The 21,335-nt window shown below is 41.4% G+C and overlaps 1 protein-coding gene across 3 annotated transcripts in view; it reads right to left on the reverse strand.

Annotated features, from left to right (window-relative positions):
* The window catches only part of METTL15 (methyltransferase 15, mitochondrial 12S rRNA N4-cytidine), an 84,584-nt gene that overhangs the window by 30,969 nt on the left and 32,280 nt on the right, over positions 1-21,335 (reverse strand). For all 3 annotated transcript variants that reach the window (XM_083436393.1, XM_083436395.1, XM_083436394.1), the window contains one exon: positions 11,787-11,923. In XM_083436393.1, coding sequence (XP_083292519.1) covers positions 11,787-11,923 — 137 coding nt within the window. The remainder of the gene's footprint in view (positions 1-11,786; positions 11,924-21,335) is intronic.

The raw sequence follows: 21,335 nt of genomic DNA on the forward strand, positions 1-21,335 counted from the left end.
ATCAGCAGTATATGTCCAGCCAGTTCCATTGGCATGAATGCATTACTCTTATAAGCACACTAAATTAGGAGACATAATAAGCTATTATGCAACAACACCAATATTATAGCTTTAAGTCATAAGTGTATAAAATACTGCAGCAGTACACTGAAATACAGTGATCTCCAATGAGAGCATTGATTTGCATATTCAGGCAAATAGATCAAAAGGAATATTCTGTCACCTGATATCACATATGTGCATGAATGATTCAATGCTTGTTCCATTTGTGGAATGACCTATGTACAGTCTCTAAAACCGGTTGGCTCTGACATGCATATTTACCATGAGATAACAGCAGACTCTTCTCCTAGTTAGGAAGAGAGTTTTGCAAGCCTACTCTTAGGTGACAATGCAGTGATGGCTTGCTCTGGTGCAATTGTAAAGACATGAATGGAACTTTTTGTAAGACTATTTCAGACAGATTGTTGAGGGGATATGAGCAGACCGAGGTAAGTCAGTGGAAGAGCACAAAGAAGAAGACTGCAGTAGTCAAGGTGGGAGAGGACCGCGGATGCTTCAAAGATTTCTCTTTGACAACAGAGAGGAAGGGCTATTTTCTGTAATGTTGTAAAGGAAGAAGCAACATAATTTGATGACATACTAATTGGGGTGGGAAGAAAAGAAGAGTCAGAGAAAACTAAGATGTTGTGCCTGATGAACAGGGTAAATAGGTGACAATGGGAAGAAAGATGGGAAGTTCTGTCTTGAGAATATTGAGCTTGAGATGATTACAAAGAATCCAATTAGAAATATTGACTGGTGTTACATTGGCCACTTTTCTGTCTCTTGGAACAGCATCTGCTCCTAAGGGCAAGTTACATACAGTGGTACCTTGGGTTACAGACGCTTCAGGTTAGAGACTCCGTTAACCCAGAAATAGTACCTCGGGTTAAGAACTTTGCTTCAGGATGAGAACAGAAATCGTGCAGAGGCAGCGCAGCGGCAGCAGGAGGCCCCATTAGCTAAAGTGGTGCTTCAGGTTAAGAACAGTTTCAGGTTAAGAACAGACCTCCAGAACGAATTAAGTTCTTAACCCGAGGTACCACAGTATTTCGGTTAGAAGTTGGAAGACCAGGAATTTCAAATTTGAGTTCTTTCAGAACTTTTGTTACCTTGAAGCTTTGTCAGTGAGGCTGAGGTGCTTCATCAGCTGTTTTCTTGCTTGCACACTCGGGTGCTATCTTAGATAGTTAAGTGCATAGTATGAGATGGCAAGTGACCAATTAAGTTTTATTTTAAAATGTACATGTGGCTTTGTGCAGGGGTTTTGTTTCCGCTCCTATGCGTGTCAGCTGAGCATGCATAAGCACACCCAGCCCATTCTGCTCCACCCCTGCTCTGCCCTCTTCCAAGTCCGAAAGGACCAACACATCAATTTTCATTCATCATGAGACACTACCGGAATTATTTTGATCAAGAAAATTCAGCTACAGCTTACAGAGGCTTCACAGCAATTTTTAAAAGCAATATGCAAATACTAATACACGTTGCCTAATTTATTTAGTATATTCATTAGCCACCATGCACCCTATTAACTATTCATGCAACTCATCTTTAAACAGCATGGCATATTTTTTAATTAAGGATTGCGAGCTCAGAGTGGGTTGAACTCTCATGGCCCAGCAATTCTACCCCCAAATAATAATGTCCTACTTGGGACATTTTGCAGGATATGTTTCTTGTAAAGCTTTTTTTCTTTTTAAGTTTCATATTATTACCTTTAAAATTATTAAATTGCAAGCAACAATATTCTACAAAGCACTGATAACAGTGACATACATATAAAATATGCAGCAGTTGTATTTCAAATGCCCACAGTCATATTCTTTCTACTTAAGAAAACCCTGATCAATCAGCAAAAACTGTAGCTAGGTAAATAATGAACTACTCTTATTTGTTGTTCTGGGTTTTTCTGTTTTCTAATCATCAGTATCAGCTGCACCACAGGATCCCTTTGGTTATTTTCCTGATCGATCTCAAGCCCTTGGGTGACTTGTTAGCAAGATGCTTTGGAAATAAAAAGTGACGCAAAAGATGTGCAAACGCCTTATTAATCGTTAACTTACTTCTACCTCCAAGCCACCTGCTGTAGCTCCTAAGTTGATTATGGGGCAAAAAGACGTCAGAAAGCTCAAGAAGGTTTGTTTTAGTACTGGCTGCATCAAGCATTTCACCCCAAGATACTATCTGAATTGTCATTCAAGCTTCAAATGTTCACAGGATCTGACCTTAGAATTAAAGAAGTGCGTCAGTTCTGCAACAAAACAAAACAAAACCCTGGCAATTAGTTGATCATTTATAGCAAAGAGAAGAAACTCAAAAATATATTGTGTCTTATTTTTAAATGCCAGCTGTTCGGTTGTTAAAAAGAGCTTGAATAACCAACTTTATTTTGCAGGATTTTTTTTTGTTTTGTTTTAAGTTAAAGCAAAGAAAAACACTACACTCATGGTTATCAAATTATTATTTTTTAAATTACTAAACTTTTTTTTTACAAAACCAAAACAAAGTCCACCCACATAAAAATATGAAACCAAAGCCAGGATCAGCTTGTGCTTTCATTTGTAAAGTAATAATATCTGCATATGTAAAATAAAACGCAGTGCTCCGAAGTAGATTTGTACCAAAAATCATAAGCCAGGTGGATGTTTTTTCCTGGGGAATCTGTGCTTCTTAAAAATGAATTAATTCAATCAAGCATTTTGTCTACTTGAAAGTAAGTTCCACTATGTGCATGGAAAGTGGGGAAGCCACAGAATGAGTGTCGATGCAACTGCAGGCAGCTGGGCCTTTAGTGATTCCCCACTAAAAAATAGAAAAATGCAACAATGTTTCTGAAACACTGAGCTGCCTTTAGTTATTGATGCTATTGTGTTCACTCCACTAACTATATTTTCCTCAAATTCTTCTCCACATATTAGTTTAAATTTGTAGCAGCCATTGAAAACAAATTCAAAACAATTACGGTATACAACTTGTTACAATGTTTTACAACTTGTTCCTTTTGAAGTTTTACAATACAGTATGTAGAAATTAAGTTAGAAGTTGGCAGGGAATTTTGGAGTGTTGGGTGCAGAGCTCCCACTGGATATACCCAGGCTTGAGTTTTGTTAAATAACTTCTACTTTATATAATTTTCTAGAACCTATTCATTCAGATTAGGTATACAGTGGTACCTCGGGTTACATACGTTTCAGGTTACATACGCTTCAGGTTACAGACTCTGCTAACCCAGAAATAATACCTTGGGTTAAGAACTTTGCTTCAGGAGGAGAACAGAAATCGCGTGGCAGCAGCGGGAGGCCCCACTCGCTAAAGTGGTCTTCAGGTTAAGAACAGTTTCAGGTTAAGAACAGACCTCCAGAATGAATTAAGTACATAACCAGAGGTACCACTGTACGGTTGATTCCCCAAAGATTAAACGGAATGGGTATCCCGCCACTCCTGTGCTTTCAATTTATGTGTTTGCATGAAACAAGCCCTCACTTACTATCAGTCTATAAATGGGATTACTACCTTACAGCTAGCCATGGTTTGCTGAAAACCTCTCCTGTTGATAAATGGCTCGTAGCAGCAGGAATCATCAGGAACTCATAGCTAAGGTAACATTCAAGTCTCATCATTATTTTATAGGCTACAGGCTTCAGCCAAGTTGGGCAGAGCCAACCCAAGATTGGGCTGCCTAGGGCAAACTGAAGCTGTACAAAGGGCAGGTCAGTTTGCAAGAGGACTTTCAAATAGCCTAGGACTAAGAGCACTTTCTTTGAATGCAGGTGCCTGTTCCTAGGAGGGACACACACACACACACACACACACACAGTTAAACTGAGCAGGGCTAAACCCTCCCTCACCAATAGATGAGCGGAGAGTACAATTCTGCTGGCTACAGAGGGCTGCTTCACATGGAAATTGTTGTGAAAGCAGCCCTAGCAGGATTGAATCTCCCACTCTGTGGGGTCAGCAGACACAGTATCTCCCACCACCTCCTGATGGTATCTTTAATTGAGGGTTTATAAACCCTATTTAAACATTAGTCCTGCCCCCAATTTGATTCAGGGGCTGGCTCCGGGGTGGGTGTTTCCCAGATCATATTGGGAGGGGAAAGCATAAGGATGGATGGAAGTAGTTATATATAAAGCATTCTATCAATGGTTTGTTATATCCCATACTCTAAATTCAGTTAGCTTCCTATAGACAGAATCTAGTCAGTCTTTTGAATAATCACTTGACAATTGACATTTCTGATTCACCGAAGTCAAGATCACACTGAAACACACATTTATATGAGAAATAGTATTACTTATTCTTACTTATGAAGTTACCTGTTTCTCTGTTTGCTGTCATTTATTTATACTGTGTATATAGCATTAGGGCCAGAGAACAGCAACATTGCCTGCAATGACTAAAAGCTTTAAGAACCTTGGAATTCAAACTAATTTATATGTACCTTTTATTGTACAGGGCAAAGAAAGCCTTAAGTGAAAGTATGCGGCCATGTATATACCCCCCAGAACTCTTATTATAAAAATGGGCATGAAAAATGCAATGGGTGAATTTAAAGTAACAGTTACTTGGGTGAACATAATCATCTGCATTCCAGCCCAATTCATTGCATCTTATAGTCCGATACGAATCTGGTTGAACCCAGTTGGACATTCCAAGTATACAATTGCAACTAACATTTTAAAAAACAACAACACAAAAAACATCATCAGGCAAGGGTTTTAAAGTGTGCAATCCTCTTTTAATGCTATCTAAGTTGATGGGCATCACTGCCTCCTGTGGGAGCAAGTGCCACAGTTGATGCACCATGTGAAGAAGTACTTTCTTTGATCTGCCCTAAATCTTCTAACATTCAACTTCATTGGACTTCCAGTATTGAGAAGGAGAACAACCTTTCTCTGTCTATATTCTCCATGCCATGTCATGTAACCTCTTATGCGCCTTTTCTCTAAACATTCCTCATGCGGCATTGCTACATCCCCTTGATCATTTTGGTTGCCCTTTTCTGAACCCTTTCAAGCTCTACAATATCCTTTTTGAGGTGAAGTAGCCAGAAAAGTACAAAGAATTCCAAACACAGTCGCACCATACATTTGTATAGCAGCATTACAGTATCAACAGTTCTAGTTTTATTTATGTCTACTCTCTAATTGATACAGCAGTAACCTCGGCAGGTACAACTAGTCCCAGGCAGCAAAGAAAGTTGCATTCAAGAAATGATGGCTAGGACAAAGGAGCCTCACTGAAGCGAAAACATACCAAAACACCAAATCGATGTAAACATAGTTCTAATTCCAGGGCCATTTCCCACACATCTAGACTTTTATAAACCACCTATCTGCTCCCATTTATGATCATGTGTGAAACACATTCTCCAGTTGGAAAATATATGGAAACAGGCATAATTCTAAATACATATACAGTGGTAAGAACCTTGGGTAATTATACTGAAAATTTAAGACAACACAACATGAAGCACTGAGGAAGCTACAGTGAAATTATTTTCTTCCAGGCAGAATTAAATAGCCATACTTGAAATCTTGGCAAAGTTTAAGAAGCTTTTGAGATCTCCCTATCTGAAGGAAAGTGCAAGAATATTTCTTCAGTATTTTTCTGATTTCAAGAGGGTACTAACTAGCACATTCTGAAATCCAACACAGTCGAGGGCTTGGTGACTCATCAGCTGAAGACAATACTAAGGCCAGAACTGGTTCATTCGATGTTATGAATGGAAATGAAGGAAGAACAAGTTCAGGACTGATTCAGTGTGAAGCACATAACATATAATACCTGACAAAAAGGAAAAGGGGAATAATGGCCAAACTTCACACTAAATGAATGGTAGGAAATTGCTTAACTACTTGCATAGTGGTTAAGGAGAAAGTCATCATATATTTGGCTTCTCACTAAGGAGATTTTTCATGGTACTAACTCAGGAGTCTTCCCCACATATGGTTGAGAAAGTTTTTAAACAAAAACAGTATTAGAGTCATTAGGCAGGAGGGAATGGCAAGTATTAAGGGGGCATATGCTAAGCAATTAAATACCTTTTCTCTTTCTTTCTCTCTGTCTTTCTGAACTGCAAGGCTTTGTACCTACAAGGAAGTCTAGTGCAAAAGACGTACCTCTTATGGGCAGATGTGTGAAACAGTTGTCCAGAGATATGCCCACTCTACATATGCACAGAAACATTCCCTAACACTACTTCATACACACATTCCAGGTATGAAGCCTGACACTGGAAATAAGCTCTAAATGGGTTTTCATATATTTTGGATCAGAAAAGGAGCCCCATTTTTATTATGAGCACCCCTTCGAAGACCTTCTTGTTCCAACAGGCTTTTGGGAACCGACTGCTTTTAATGGAAGGGTTAGTATCATGCTGTTTTTAATGTAATCATTTGTATGTTTAAAACAGATTTTATATGTGTATGTAGTTTTAATTCTATCGCAGTTCAATTGTTTTTTAAATTATTGTTTTGTCTATGTTTTTAGCAATTCTCATTTTTATTTATAAGCTGCCTTCAGTCCTGTCAGGGGAAAAGGCAAGGTATTAATAAATACTACTACTACTACTACTACTACTACTACTACTACTACACTGTCAATAAGCCACCACTGCCAAGACCAGCTTTGGAACAAGGAAAGATATTAAAAGAGCTTCAAACTGTGATTAATACCTTAGCTTGTTCAGAAGCTGATAACCATAGTTTCCCAGTTGAGACAAAACAGAAACTTATGGTTAATTAAAGACTTCCTGGTTGGAACTCCCGCGGGCTCCCAAGGCTTGCGGATAGCTTCCTGAAGCCTGGAGAGCGAGAGGGGTCGGTGCGCACGGACCCCTCTCGCTCTCCAGGCTTCATTTCCCCTTCATTTTTGGAGGGGGGAAAGTGCGTCCTATAGAGCGAAAAATACGTTAATTCCGCCTCTTATCTTCAGAAACTGGGAAACCATGTTCTGATACAGAGCTATAGGACCTCTTACAAAGTAATTCAGCATTCTCAGGGTTCTATAGGGGACCTCTAGAGAGAGGCAGATCTGATTATATTAAACCTCAGTCTTGTAAGTTCTGGCTGATGGCAGCATAAATCGCTGTCAAATTCCACTATTACAACCAACAGGAAAATTTGATATAAATTGGATTTTTTAAAGAGGCTTGCATGATTCACAACGCAGTACTATATAGTCATTTTGCAGTGTTTCTCCAAGAATACTTGAGTTACTCAAAGAAGGAAAGAAAAAAACAATTTCAAGATGACGAGGAAAAAACCTTGAACAGCCCTGCAACTAAACTAACATTATATCCAGTTACTTCCATAATATAAACAAGTTCTAAACTTTGGTACAGTCACTATTTGGGGGGCAGGGGATAGGTGCCCAGCAAAAAGGGCATGCATCCTAGTCCCTCCTAATTTGGATTGCATGGAGGGTGGGGAAAAGGTTGCATATATTATTTATTGAACAAGTTCAGGGTTTCCCAAACTTGGGTCTCCAGCTGTTTTTGGACCATTACATCCGTGACCACTGGTCCTGCTAACTAGGGATGATGTAGTCCAGCCCTGAACTAGAGACATGATGTACAGCATGGATGAGGAGCAGATGCAAGGCCAAATGCAACCTTCCAGACTTCCTTTTCTTGCTGTTTGGACTCACCACAGGCCATGCCCCTTACTGGCCCTGCTTTGTACCCCCTTGCATGTTTCTGCCTGGTTGGAATATGTCCTTGAACTCAGATAGAGTTTCTTGCCTGCTTGGCTGAAAGACCGAGGTAATACTCACTTTTGCCCCTGGCCCTGATCACTACTGGTGGCTGCCACTCAGAAAGGCATATGAAACGTGGACTGGAAAAGGTTCCACACACATTTTACACCACCACTGACCTATGGCCCTTTCTCTTAGAAATGATTAAAATTGTGATGTACCCCTCAAGGCTTTCTTCCTGATTATTCACACAATGATTTGTAAGGTCAACTACACAAACCAGTTTTGAAAGACAAGTATTACTAGGCGACAAGCTGAAGAGACAGTTCTGCACAATGTAGACATCTGGCCTGCAATTATTTCTTCCAAACTGAGGCCACATAAAGATTACAAAAGCCAATGTACTGAACATGCACATAGAGAGGCAGAAAGTTGAATTGTAGGTGTTCCCTCTTGTGTGTCTGGGTTTGTATTCTAAATTTTACACACACACAAATCAGAATTCATTTTGTTGCAGTAAACTTAATTTTACCTTGAACCAAAGCACACACATTTTAGGCAGTCAATATATATGATGAATTTATTTCTAAGGTATGATTTCATTTCCAACTGAGTATATTATAACAACTTGACTCCACTGTGTAGGATCTGCGTAGGTTTCTCATCCTTTCAAGTTTGCAATGATACTAAGATAAGTGCTAGATTGCAGGCACCTTTTGTAACCTTTCACTTTCAGTGGCTGTAAGAGGGTTTATTTGTAATATATATTGCAACTGACAGAATTCTATTTTGCTCTGGAATCTTTGCAGCAATTCCGAACTTGTAGGCTTCCCCCGAATGCACGTCAAAGGATTCCTACCCACACACTGAATACCTAATAGGGCCTGACCCATTTCCTTTTCTTATTAAAACAGCACTGCATCTTTAATGAAGACCACAGCTAGAAAAAGAAGAAGGGCTAAGCTTGCTCAAAAATTATGAGTCCTTTAAACTCCAGGAAAAACACAAAGCATTCCATGCCATAACAAATCCACATACAGCATTAATATCCAATTTGGTTGTAAACAGTATGCTATATGACTCTGCCATTCTCAAAAGATGGGAAAATCAACAGCTAACACAGGTTTTTGAGCAAGAAGTCCGAGACTAGACAGAATCTGAGCAGTGAGAGCAGACGCCGACTAGAGGCCTGGATCAGGGGCCATCTGGGGTAGAAGAGGGTAACCTTAGGTTGTCTCTCAGGGAATGCTGACTCATTTCTCCGAGTTGTGGTAGTAAGGTCCTACTACTTCTCTTCGAGGGAAATATTGTGTTCAGAGTCTGGGTACAGGTGGGTCCTGACAAATGCAGCCAATTGGAAGCTGAAGAAGCCACGCCAGACAAACCGGAACACTCATTTCTGGGTTTGCGGCGTTCGGGAGCCAAAACGTTCGACTGCTAAGATGTTCATCAACCAAGGTACGGCTGTACTAGATCAGGGGTAGGCAACCTAAGGCGCGTGGGCCAGATGAGGCCCAATCGCCTTCTCAATCCGGCCTGTGGACGGTCCTGGAATCAGCATGTTTTTACATGAGTAGAATGTGTCCTTTTATTTAAAATGCACCTCTGGGTTATTTTTGGGGCATAGGAATTCATTCATTTCTCTCCCCCCCCCCCAATATAGTCCGGCCCACCACATGGTCTGAGGGACAGTGGACTGGCCCATGGCTGAAAAAGGTTGCTGACCCCTGTACTAGATTAATGACTTAATAATAATAATAATAATAATAATATCTTTATTGTCATTGCCCCCTTCGGGGACAACGAAATTACTTGCCTCTGATAGTGTGAGCTTCCCTTTTAGGGGTGGGGTGGGAACTCATTAGGGTGCTCCTTCCCTGGAGACTTATGGTCTCTAACTGATTTTGGCTGTGAGACCTGGAAGACCTGCTTTCTGCCTTGCAGGCCCTGACTGACTCCATATAAAGCTGAGGCTACTGAAGAAAGACTTGGGTTGGGGAATTGCTTAGGGGTTTTCGTTGGGGGCAGGGTTGTTGCAGTTTTTTATATTACTTGTTTGTATCTTTATTTTAGATCTTATTATGGATTATGTGGAAATTGTTTGGTTTGGTTGGATGTTTTTATTTTTTGCTTATGTTGCAATTTTTCATTTTTTTTCATGTTGTAAGCCACCTTAAGCATGGTTAACTATGGAAAGGCAGCCTACAAATAACATTATGTATGTATTATGTGATACTTTGAGATGTGGAGGGCCATACATATGATCCTTAAGCACCCTCTCCAAGGTATGCTGATGATATCCAACTCTCTTTTTTCTGAAACATCGGAACTGGGACTGCCTTAGAAGGCCCTGAACCAGTGCCTGGAATCAGTGGTGGAGTGGAGTGGATGAATCCTAGCAAGACAGAGGCTCTGCGGGTGAGTGATCCCTAGGTCTAGGAAGTCAGTAAGTTGTCTTCCCTGGATGGGGTTATGCTCTCTCTGAAGGTGCAAGTGCATCGTTTGAGGTTGCTCTTGGCTCCAGCTGTCCTTAATGGTTAGGAGTGTCTTTTATGGCCATTCCTGGATCAAGATAGCTTGACCATGGTTGTCCATGCATTGGTAACCTCATGACTGGATTATTGCAATGTGCTCTATGTCGGATTATCTTTGGATCTGGTCCAGAGGCTGCAGCTAGTGTAGAACGCGGTGGCTAGGTTGCCTCTGGGGACAAACTACTGCTAGTATACAGTGTTCGAAACTCCCATTGTTCTAGGAGCATTTTGCAACTGGGAATTTCATTAGCACGAGCAGTTTCTGAGCTCTGGGCACAGTACTGTGCCTAAGACTTCAGATTAAAACTGTGGAGTAGAAAGACAGGAGGACCTTTTTCTGCCTCCTCACTTCCAGCTATTCTCTGAAGGCTGGAGAAGAGACCCTCTTAAGCATATTAGTGGGGTGGGCAGGGGAAGGACTAGACCAAATTAACATAATATTTTAGCTGCAGTTCATTCATTTTCAGCTTTGTATTTTTGTTATAAAAAAGTGAACCTAGACATTCCGTTGCTGTGCCCATAACATAGGTTTAAGGTGCCATTTAGCTCCTAGCTTTCATATCTCAGTTTCTGACACTGTCAGTATATAATACCCTACCAGGCCAAATTCAAAGTGTTGGAAATAACATATGAAGCCCTCTAGAGATCAGGACCAGGTTACTTAAGACAACAAGTTATCCCTTATATTTCCAGTACAACAGAAGGGGAAGAAAGAACTTTTGTGGAGTTGCTCTTCACTTTGCAGGAGAGCTTCTCCTGTAGCTTCCAAAGACCTCAGAAGCTCACACTGCAGTAACTTGGAGCAGGGCTTTTAGCGTGGCTGCCCTTGTTTTGTGGAATAGCATTCCTGTTGAGACACAACAGGCGGCCACTGTCTGCACATTCCAGAAACAACCAAATACATATTTACAGGCTTTCCCAACTGGATACATGGAACTTTGCCATGAGCATCTATTTTGCTCGGTTTCCTTTTTGTTTTAATTGCATTTGCTAGTTTTTTGTTTTGTTTATGTTGTTTCTAGTGTACACTGCCTTGAGACAGTTGTAGAGGTGATTCATAAATCAATAAATAATAAAAGTAATATACTTATTTTACAAAACTTACAAATTATTTATTGCATTTTTAAAATTGACCTTCAACCTAAAGACTCCCACGGTGGTGATTAGCTGAAGTATACATGGCTGTAACAACAGTAACTCAAGGCACTAAATTCAAATTATACTGTATATATGCGTGCACACACACAGACATAAAAGCACGCACACGCGCACACACACACATGCAAGTTGTGGCATGTAATTCTGCTTTCAAAATTCTACCTGTAACGTATATATATTCTACCAGAGCAAACTATCTGGTGTAAATCTGTAACATTAATTTTATTTTATTATCATAGAACCAAAGAGTTTCAGAGTTGGAAAGGACCTCAGGGGTCATGCAAACACATGCATGTGTGCACACTCTTATGCTATTAACATATTAGACCTGAAATGAATTGTACTCACGGGTGAGATTCAGAAAGCCGCTGAGCTAGTTGATAGGCTGTGGGATCTCGGTCAAGAGCATATATTTTAATATCTGCTGCCTCTTGCATAAGCGCCTTGGTATGGCCTCCTGCTCCAAATGTCATATCAAGAATACACTGAGAGGTAGAAAAATAATAACCTTGTTATTTTACTTAATAGTGCAGGGGGGAATTAAAGTTTAGCATCCATCTCTGCTTATTAACCTTTAAATTGTTGATCGTATTATTTACCCAAACATTATGCGTATATTTGCATTTTGAGATCAACATCAGCAGTCCTTAGGTTCCTAAATGGAAAACATAACTCACAGAAAAACCATTTGCCATCAGTCCACACCCTTGAAGATGTCTTAACTTCCAAAAGAAGTGGAAAAGAAACTTCACCATTCAGAGGTCATGTTTGATAGCTGTGGTAGGTCAAGCTATCTGCAGTGGTACAACTTGGCCACAATAGTCCCAACAGAACCACAGCAATCTGCTCTATGTGGAGTGTCATCTGAATGAGGCTTGGAAACTTCGACTGCTGCAAAATGCAGCTGTCAGGATGCTAATGAGACCAGAAGGTTTGAGCACGATAACATTTTTGCACTGACAACTATGGTGGTTACACAACGCACTGGTATTAACCTTCAAGGCATTAAACAGTGTGAAACACAATTACCTTAAGAAAGGGTGGGGAACTGGATTTGGCTGCTAAGCGAAATGCAGAACTGGTCCACCCTCTGTGGTCCACTTTTGACAGGTAAGTGGGGCTGCCTACCTGTCAGTCGCTTGATATCATTATGACATCTGGTATGGGGTAGAATCATAGAATCATAGAGTTGGAAGAGACCACAAGGGCCATCGAGTCCAACCCCCTGCCAAGCAGGAAACAAGTGGGTGTGACTGGGGAAAACCAGTCTCACATGTCAAATTAGGATTGCTGGCAGGTTTAGTTTGGTTCACAAGCCAGAAGTTCCCTTTTCTGGAGTTTTAGAATCACCTGTACTGTAATCCAAGATCTACACCAGATATCCTGCTCAGGTGTCCATCCATGTAATAGGTCAGGATGCTGAGCATCCAAGACTGGGTCTCCTCAGTGTTAACACTGCAGCTGAGGAATTCTCTTCTAATTAACATTCATTTGGTCTCTACAGTACTAGGATTCAAGATGGCCTTATAAACTTAGCTTTGTAATATTGTGCTTCCTTAAGATAATGTGCCATACATTTCCTGCAGTTCTATAGTTCTATTTGTGTGGTGCCTTGTGAGGGATTCTTATAAAGAACTTAATATATATTGTATAAAAAAGTAAGTAGATAACTTTCTGGGACGGGGGTTGCGCTGTGCGTTAAACCACAGAGCCTAAGGCTTGCCGATCCAAAGGTCGGCGGTTCGAATCCCCGCGACAGGGTGAGCTCCCGTCGCTCGGTCCCTGCTCCTGCCAACCTAGCAGTTCAAAAGCACGTCAAAATGCAAGTAGATAAATAGGTACCGCTCTGGCGGGAAGGTAAACGGTGTTTCCATGCGTTGTTCTGGTTCGCCAGAAGAGGCTTAGTCATGCTGGCCACATGACGCCAGTAAAGCGAGATGAGCGCCACAACCTCAGAGTCGGCCACGACTGGACCTAATGGTCAGGGGTCCCTTTACCTTTACAGAAAACTTTCTAGGACACTCCTAGATGCTACTATGAAAAGTTAATTATTAACAAGTTCCTGTGTCCAGATTACATATATTAATTTAAGCATTTTCCTAGGACTGCCAATCCAATAGTACCTGCATATTAACTGTATTTTTAAAATGTATTTCACAAACTATGCAATTAAAGAACATGAACTGGCCTGGAGACATGGAAGTGAGTTGCTCACAATGCCATAATGTGCATGTATTTCTGAAAAGACTGACTTAAAAAAGTCAACTTGCGCTAAAAACAACTCAAGAGAAGCAATCCTCAAGTTGCAATTGCTGAATAATATCAGGTTTTGCACTTCTTTTTTCCAGCTATTACTTCACTAAGTGATACCAATACTGCATATGGAGATGTTCTGCTTTGGTAATTTCGCATGCTCTGGCATTTATCAACAGCTCTGTTCTACTGGCCTGATGCTTTGTTTTAATATAGCATAATTGAAGAAACAGCTGAAAGGTAATTTGCTAAAAGAAAACCCCAGCAGAATATAGATACAGAAAAGAGATTCACTATAGTGAAAAACAGAGTTGTTCTCATGTGGATCACATATTTGTATGGCTTTTATGCTCTGCTATTCAATCTTATCAAACCCGTTTTCCCATTTTCTTACTATGTTTTTGTAACAAAATATGTCATCATGCCTCAGTTTGCATGGCCGCTGATAGGTGGCCATGCCAACTTCGGTGTGATGACGGAACAGCAGGCAGGCGGCAGAGGCAGGTAGGTAAGCAAGCAAGCAGTGTGGGTGACCCAGATGAACCGCAGAGGAACAGCCAGGACAGGGCAGGGTAGTTCCCCATCAACCATCCTGATCTGTTGTCATTGTGTCGCTGCCGCTTTGGCCACAGCAGCATCAGAGGCCAAGGATGAAGAAAGTGACAACAAGGCAGGACAGTGGGGAAGTGGGGAGATGCCATGACAGGCAAGCACTCTCCCTGTTGCTATCATTGCTGATTGCTTATGGGAGACAACTCATGAGCAGGCTGGCAGTGAGTGGGCAAGTGGGAGGCCTGTGCAGATCTTCCCATGCCCCCCCCCATCTCTCCTTTGTCCACTAGGGCAGGGTTTAAGGATCTTTGAAGGGATGGAGGAGAGTTGGGTGAGATTAAGGGAGGGGGTAGGGACGCGGGTGGTGCTGTGGGTTAAACCACAGAGCCTAGGGCTTGCCGATTGGAAGGTCGGCAGTTCAAATCCCCGCCATGGGGGTGAGCTCCCGTTGCTCTGTCCCTGCTCCTGCTAACCTAGCAGTTCGCAAGCACGAAATGCAAGTAGATAAATAGGTACCGCTCTGGCAGGAAGGTAAACGGCATTTCCATGTGCTGCTCTGGTTCGCTAGAAGCGGCTTAGTCATGCTGGCCACATGACCTGGAAGCTGTACGTCGCCTCCCTAGGCCAGTAAAGTGAGATGAGCGCTGCAACCCCAGAGTCGTCCATGACTGGACCTAACGGTCAGGGGTCCCTTTACCTTTACCTTTAAGGAAGGGGGTGGCAAAGAGGTGAGGGTGGCATGAGAGCAGGGGCAGGAGCCTCTACTACGTGAAGCTTAAAAACAGGCACATCTCCCCAGAGCAAGGGTAGCTAAACTCTTTTGACCCTAAAGATGGACAGGTATACCTTTGAGGCTACAGGGCAGTGGTAGATGTGGTGGATGTATGTGTGCATGTACACATATGCTACGTATACGTTATATGTAGTGACCTCACACATACAGCACACAAACACGAGACAACCAGGCCCACAGCACTCTCTCATTCTCTCTCTCACACACAAGCAATCACACACACATGCATACACTGTCACACACAAACATACGTAAACACAGGTGCACATGCATACATACAACCAGCCCTTACTTGGAACATTATAATCTGTGAAAAGCAAAGCCAGCGTTTCTCCACACCCCTACTTCAGAGCAGGGGCAAGTGGAAATGCTGCCTTTTACTCTTAAAGAACAGGCAGGCATTGTCTCTCTGCTGCTTAGCGCTAAGAGTGGAAAAGAAAGATCACTTTGTCAGTTCTTAATAGAAGGTATCTAAAGTTAAATATGTACCTTGGATTTCAGGAAAGCCCAGAGGAACAGTATTCTATGGTATTCTACAGTAATGGGAAAAAGGAGCCCAAGATGGGTGGGAGTTTCTATGTATGACTGCCTAAGTTGCAACTATAAAGAATTCAAACAACATAAAACTCAGAGTGCCCTGAAGAGGCCAACATGGCTGCACAAAAGCGAAAAACCCAAAAGGTCATGTCATACATAAAAAATGGAAGCGATGGCAGGTAACAAAGCAGAAGTTTGGACAAGCGTCCCAGACTTGTAGGGCGTTTACAGCTATGTTCCAAGTAAGATGGACAGAACAGCAGGACTGCTCACACACAGATCATTTTTAGTCACTTTAAAATTTAAGTGTAGGTAAGATGGAACTTCCAAATAAAATGCCATAATTAAAGTTCCTGGTTTGCACTAGAACTTGACAGAAGTACATACAAATAGGAAGAACATGTATGCTTTATCCTGTGCTTCCTTGGCCAACCCAGAGACAGTACTTGAAAGGCTGACTTCAACACATTTATTTTTTAAAAAATGTGTCATATATAACTAATCTTCCCTTTGGAAGATTAAGGCTGCAATCCTATACCCAGTTTCCTAGGAGTAAGCCCGATAGAATTCAATTGGATTTACTTCTGAGCAGACAAATAGGACTGCACTGTACTAATAGAATAAGCATATTCCCAACACTTCGTAATACATTAATTACAGAATTCATTCAACATTCAAGAGCACAGAAAACAGATCATTAGTTTGGGCATACTTCACACACCTTGCCTGCCTCCCCCCGTTTCCCCCCCTTTTTTTGAAGGGGGGGATAATTCTGTACAACTAGATGACATTTTATCCCCATGGTCCTGTAAATACCAGAAAAGATTATTATACGACCACTTCCTGCAATGAGTCACACTTCTATAGTTAAGTTATGATGCCCTGCTACAGTTTCTCATAGGAATTTTATAATCAGTTTGTGACTGTACATTTTTGAAAGTATTCAAGTTTCTCATGATAGCCACAGAAAAATAAAGCATTCCAATGCTGCTTCCCCCCACCCCAAATTTAGTGATACATCTATGCAAGTCCATCACCTTAAGTTTGCATTTAAATAAGAGATAATGATCTTCACTTTGAAATTATATTACTGGTTTAAATCACTTTGTCATGTTTTTCAACAGTATGTCTCAATATTTACTTTTCTATAATTAATGTATTCTTGTCACTATTTTTTCCACCTTTTAACAAGATTAGATTAAAAATACGGAAAAATATTTTGTTCCATTAGATCTCTGGCTGTACTAAATAAAAGCATAAATCACAAAATACAAGAGTATTAAAACTGATCTTGAGATAATCATTCTTATTAATGACTTTTGTTCCTACAGTGTAGTAGGATTTTTTTAATTTTATTTTTCGGTGAGGTCTGCAATGATGCCTTAGGCTACAGTCCTACACACACCCTGGATGTGGATGGATGGGGATTGGGGTTAGGCTCTTGTGTGCCACACTCACTGCTGGTGGAAAGGAGAGCCGCTGGGCTTGGGAGGGCACCACTGCAGTGGAGGTCCCAGCTTGTTCTAAGCTATTGCTGGTAGTAAGCAGTGGAAAGGCCCCCAGAATCAATGTAGCTAGGTGGGCCACAAGGTGCCAGAGGTCTTGAATGCACTGGATCCTAAAGCCCCACAATGTTTCAACCTTTCACCTATGCCAGCCTGGAGATGGAATAGAGAAATAAAACCTCACAGACCTTCTGCCTTGCTAGCAAGAACCAGTAGGACTTCTGATACCGCTCCATGTCTCTCCAGCCTCTCATTAGGATTGCTTTGCCCACTTCCTTTCATTGATCACACATTACAAGATGCCGCCTGAGAAGCTTATATTTCTCTGTCATCGCTTTGGGGCCTTTGTTTTCCACCTCTCAAAATGCAAAGGGTGTGATCTAGACCTGTTGTTCTTTGAATGGAAAGTCTTCTCCATTCATGGAAGAGAACTGGATCCAGCAAAATTTCCTGCTCCACTGGCTTCCTGCAGGCAGACAGGGAGAGGGGAGACTATTTTCACCAATCATCATCAGCTCACCTAAAGTTCCTACTACACCCTCCCACTATTTCAAGGGGTCTCCCAATCCTCTAGAACAGGTGAATGGGGAGCATAGGGGAAACCAGTGAAATGTGTTTGCTCCTCTTCCATTTTCAACTTCTCTTCCATTTTCAACTAGTCCACACAACTCCGGATCCAACAAAATGTGTGTGGGTGCAAATGTTTACAAACCTATTGATCACCTTATATATTAATGGTATAATATTTCATAGCCTAGACATCTGCAGTCCAATAAATGGCTGGCTGGTTCCAATCAATAGGAAATTCACCTACATATATACACAAGTTCTTGACATTCACTGCCCCATTAGGATTACAGCTCACAATACTGCAGTGACAACAAAAGCTCTCTCAGGGTAAGCCTATCCCTTCTGGCATCTCACACCCACATAACATGGGTTTCCAGCTCATCAAAACTCCCTTGCCTGCTTAGTTCCCTCCTGTCAATAATGCACAGTCCCAGTGTAATGTCTACCCCAGCAAGGTGTAATAGTGCTAGATTTGTGAAGAGAGAAACATAATATATGGATATAGTAAGCAAGAGGAGGGAAATGGTGGGGAGTTAATGCAACAGAGTAGCTGAAGAAGTACATGCAGTGAGGAAAGGCTGAAGACTGAAGAGGGGAGAAGCAACTGAGGAGAGAAGCCGAGAGAAGGAAAAAGAAGAGACAAAGAGTGAGCAAAAGTAACATAATGAATGGACTGTGACAGAAATTGCTATTTCACTAGCAACAGTTAATTGGCACCATGATACATAATCAGTGGTGGATGGGGATGAGTCATTCGTATTTTCTTATTGTTTATGCATTGTTATTAGTAAACAGACTATGTAAACCATTTTTAACTAAATGTAACTCCCCGCCCCCCGTGGATTCCAGAGCAATTACCAATCTGCCCTCCCTATCCTTGATGTGTTTGAAGATCAAACCTATCCATTCTTAAGGAAATCAGCCCTGAGTGCTCACTGGAAGGACAGATCGTGAAGCTGAGGCTCCAATACTTTGGCTACCTCATGAGAAGAGAAGACTCCCTGGAAAAGACCCTGATGTTGGGAAAGATGGAGGGCACAAGGAGAAGGGGACGACAGAGGATGAGATGGTTGGATAGTGTTCTCGAAGCTACCAACGTGAGTTTGACCAAACTGCAGGAGGCAGTGGAAGACAGGAGTGCCTGGCGTGCTCTGGTCCATGGGGTCACAAAGAGTCGGACACGACTAAATGACTAAACAACAACAATATTCTTGATGTGTACAACTTGGAAGGTTCGCCCCATTCCTGCTTGACTCCTCCTTTCTTCAGCTCCATGTCACCACCTGTTCCCTCCCACCTTTCAGGTACCTATATTGTGCTACTTCCTTCAGCCACCTGTATTGACTTACCGGTACTTCCCTTATTTCAATTTTCTCAAGCCTCCTTTACCACCTACCATTTCTTCAAATTCTTCTCTTACTCCACTGATTATTATGCTCCATCCTTGTGAGCCTTTATCCCTGGTCTTCCTGTTCCTTAAGTTTCTATCCATCTCTGGATATCTTCCAAGTCCTTGGGCTGTACATGCGTTTGGTCTGAATCCCAGACAACTGCAAATGAACATTCTTTGCCGCCGCTCCATAGCAGCTAATCAGTGTCAGGGGCTCCCCCACTAGAAGCACAATACCTTTGAGAACCCAGCAAAGGATCCCAAGGGTCTGAAGTACTGATGGAAAGTTTGTTTAGAGGATCTGTCAGAATTAAGAACAGCAGGAGCTCCGGTTTGGTATCTTTAAAGCTGTGATCCAATGCAGTTCTTTCAAGAGGCATAATGTGTTTCACATTTAGTAGCTGTGCCAGCAGATTTTGAATAGTCTTCAAATACAGCCCCACGTTCAGCTCATTATAGTAATACCAGCATACATATGCCCGTCGTCAGAGCAGCATTTCTCAGAATATGGTGCCGTTGTCATATCAACCCAAACTCGTAAAGGCCCTTTTGGTTATGGGCCACCTGAGTTTTCAGGAGCACAGGCAACTCTAGGAGCAAACTGCAGGCACGATCCTATTATCCTCCACAATGAATAAGAATATTACCCACTCCAAGTTCTCATGACCTTATGTGGGTTGTGCTTTGGGATGTTTACCCTAACCCACCATTAATGATCTAAAGCCCCCTTTCAGAAAGTCTCCCACTACATCTCAATGCCACCATAGTGTCCATATTCCAAATCTCTGAGCAACCTCTTATAGCAGTTTTATGCAGATGTTGAGTAGCACAAAACAGCTCCTCCAAGCAGTGCTATGATGGTCAAAAGCCAGGCAACAGGGTCCATTTCCTGGTATAGGTAATCAGCCTGGTTCTCAAACCAGGTCAGAAGTCAGACCAAACATTTTCCATCTCATTGTCAGACACTGTTGGGCAGCTGCCTACAAAGAACTCATTCTTCTTGCATATATCTATGCTATATACTTATGTAAGGAGAAAATCCGCAGGAAGGGAAAAGCTATAAAGACAAACCAAACTAATCAATGCAATGCTATATATTTCATTTTCCCTCCATTTTACAAAGATCATTGGTGTTACTAGGATGAGTCATCCTATCTAAACTCTGCAAATGTTTGGTCTTACTATTTAGTCTTACTGTTCAAAATCCTACTTCTTCACAGCAGAAATCGCCTCTTGCTGCAACGAACTTGTTTTTAGTCAGCTTTAGACCATAAACTCTAAGTACATGAAAATTAAAAGATTGAAGTAGTCTACGTTTTTCATGACTGACAGTGCACTGAGAGCCATGACTTGTTGTGGCTTTCTCATTCTATGTAGTCACAACTCATATATCATTTTATATGGCCAATACACACACACACACACACACACACACAGTTATCAGTTTATGTGATCTAGACAGATTGACAAGTAAAATATAAAAAGCTAGAAACAACATTGTTTGATGTGCCCAACAAATCTGTCTGCCATGGGAATCTCCACATACACACATCAAATTGGCTTCATATTTATGGCTTTTGGTTAAATCCAGCTTGAGCTTTTTTTTCTTTTTTAAAAGAAGGTCTTTATTCTCCCGCATAACATCTGTTACATTAAAAATAAAAGGGAATAAAATTCTAAAGAACCTGTAGTTCTGCTCCATCCCCACAGCCCAATTGTGGGTAAAATATATTTCTACTACACTCATTCTCTAAAAGACCATCACATTTATAAAGTGAGGAGCATTTGTGCACTAGAGTTGACCTCATCAGATCCAGAAAGTGCAGGAAACTTGCTGTACAAAAATGTGATCAACTAATTATGAAGCAGTCACAATGCGTTTTTGTGAGGAATTAAATATATGAATCCCTGTGGACCCACGTGTGGGTGAAAAAGAAATGGCCTGGTTTTGGCTTTGCACACTCTCCTGCAGGGAGAGATTTCCAGTAGCTGATATTAAACTCTCCAAAATCAAATCACAACCACAGTGATTAGGAATACAGTGTTAGGAATATAAGTTTTTAGACTTTACTTATCCTACTTCTTTCTACCCCCCTTTTAAGGAACAGACCGCATACTGCTAATAAAGTTAGAACGCTTTACTTACAGATTCACAGGTCTGATACATGCATTATTCCATGCAGCTGCAAGGAGAAACACAGGGAGAATATTCCTGGGTAGAAAATACAGAATATGGTTCCGAACATGTGCTGTAAGCTCAGGAACATGATGGTTACATGATGCAGGGGGGGGGGGGA

Source organism: Podarcis tiliguerta (genome assembly GCF_965153285.1).
Source record: "Podarcis tiliguerta genome assembly, chromosome: 1".
Taxonomy (NCBI): domain Eukaryota; kingdom Metazoa; phylum Chordata; class Lepidosauria; order Squamata; family Lacertidae; genus Podarcis; species Podarcis tiliguerta.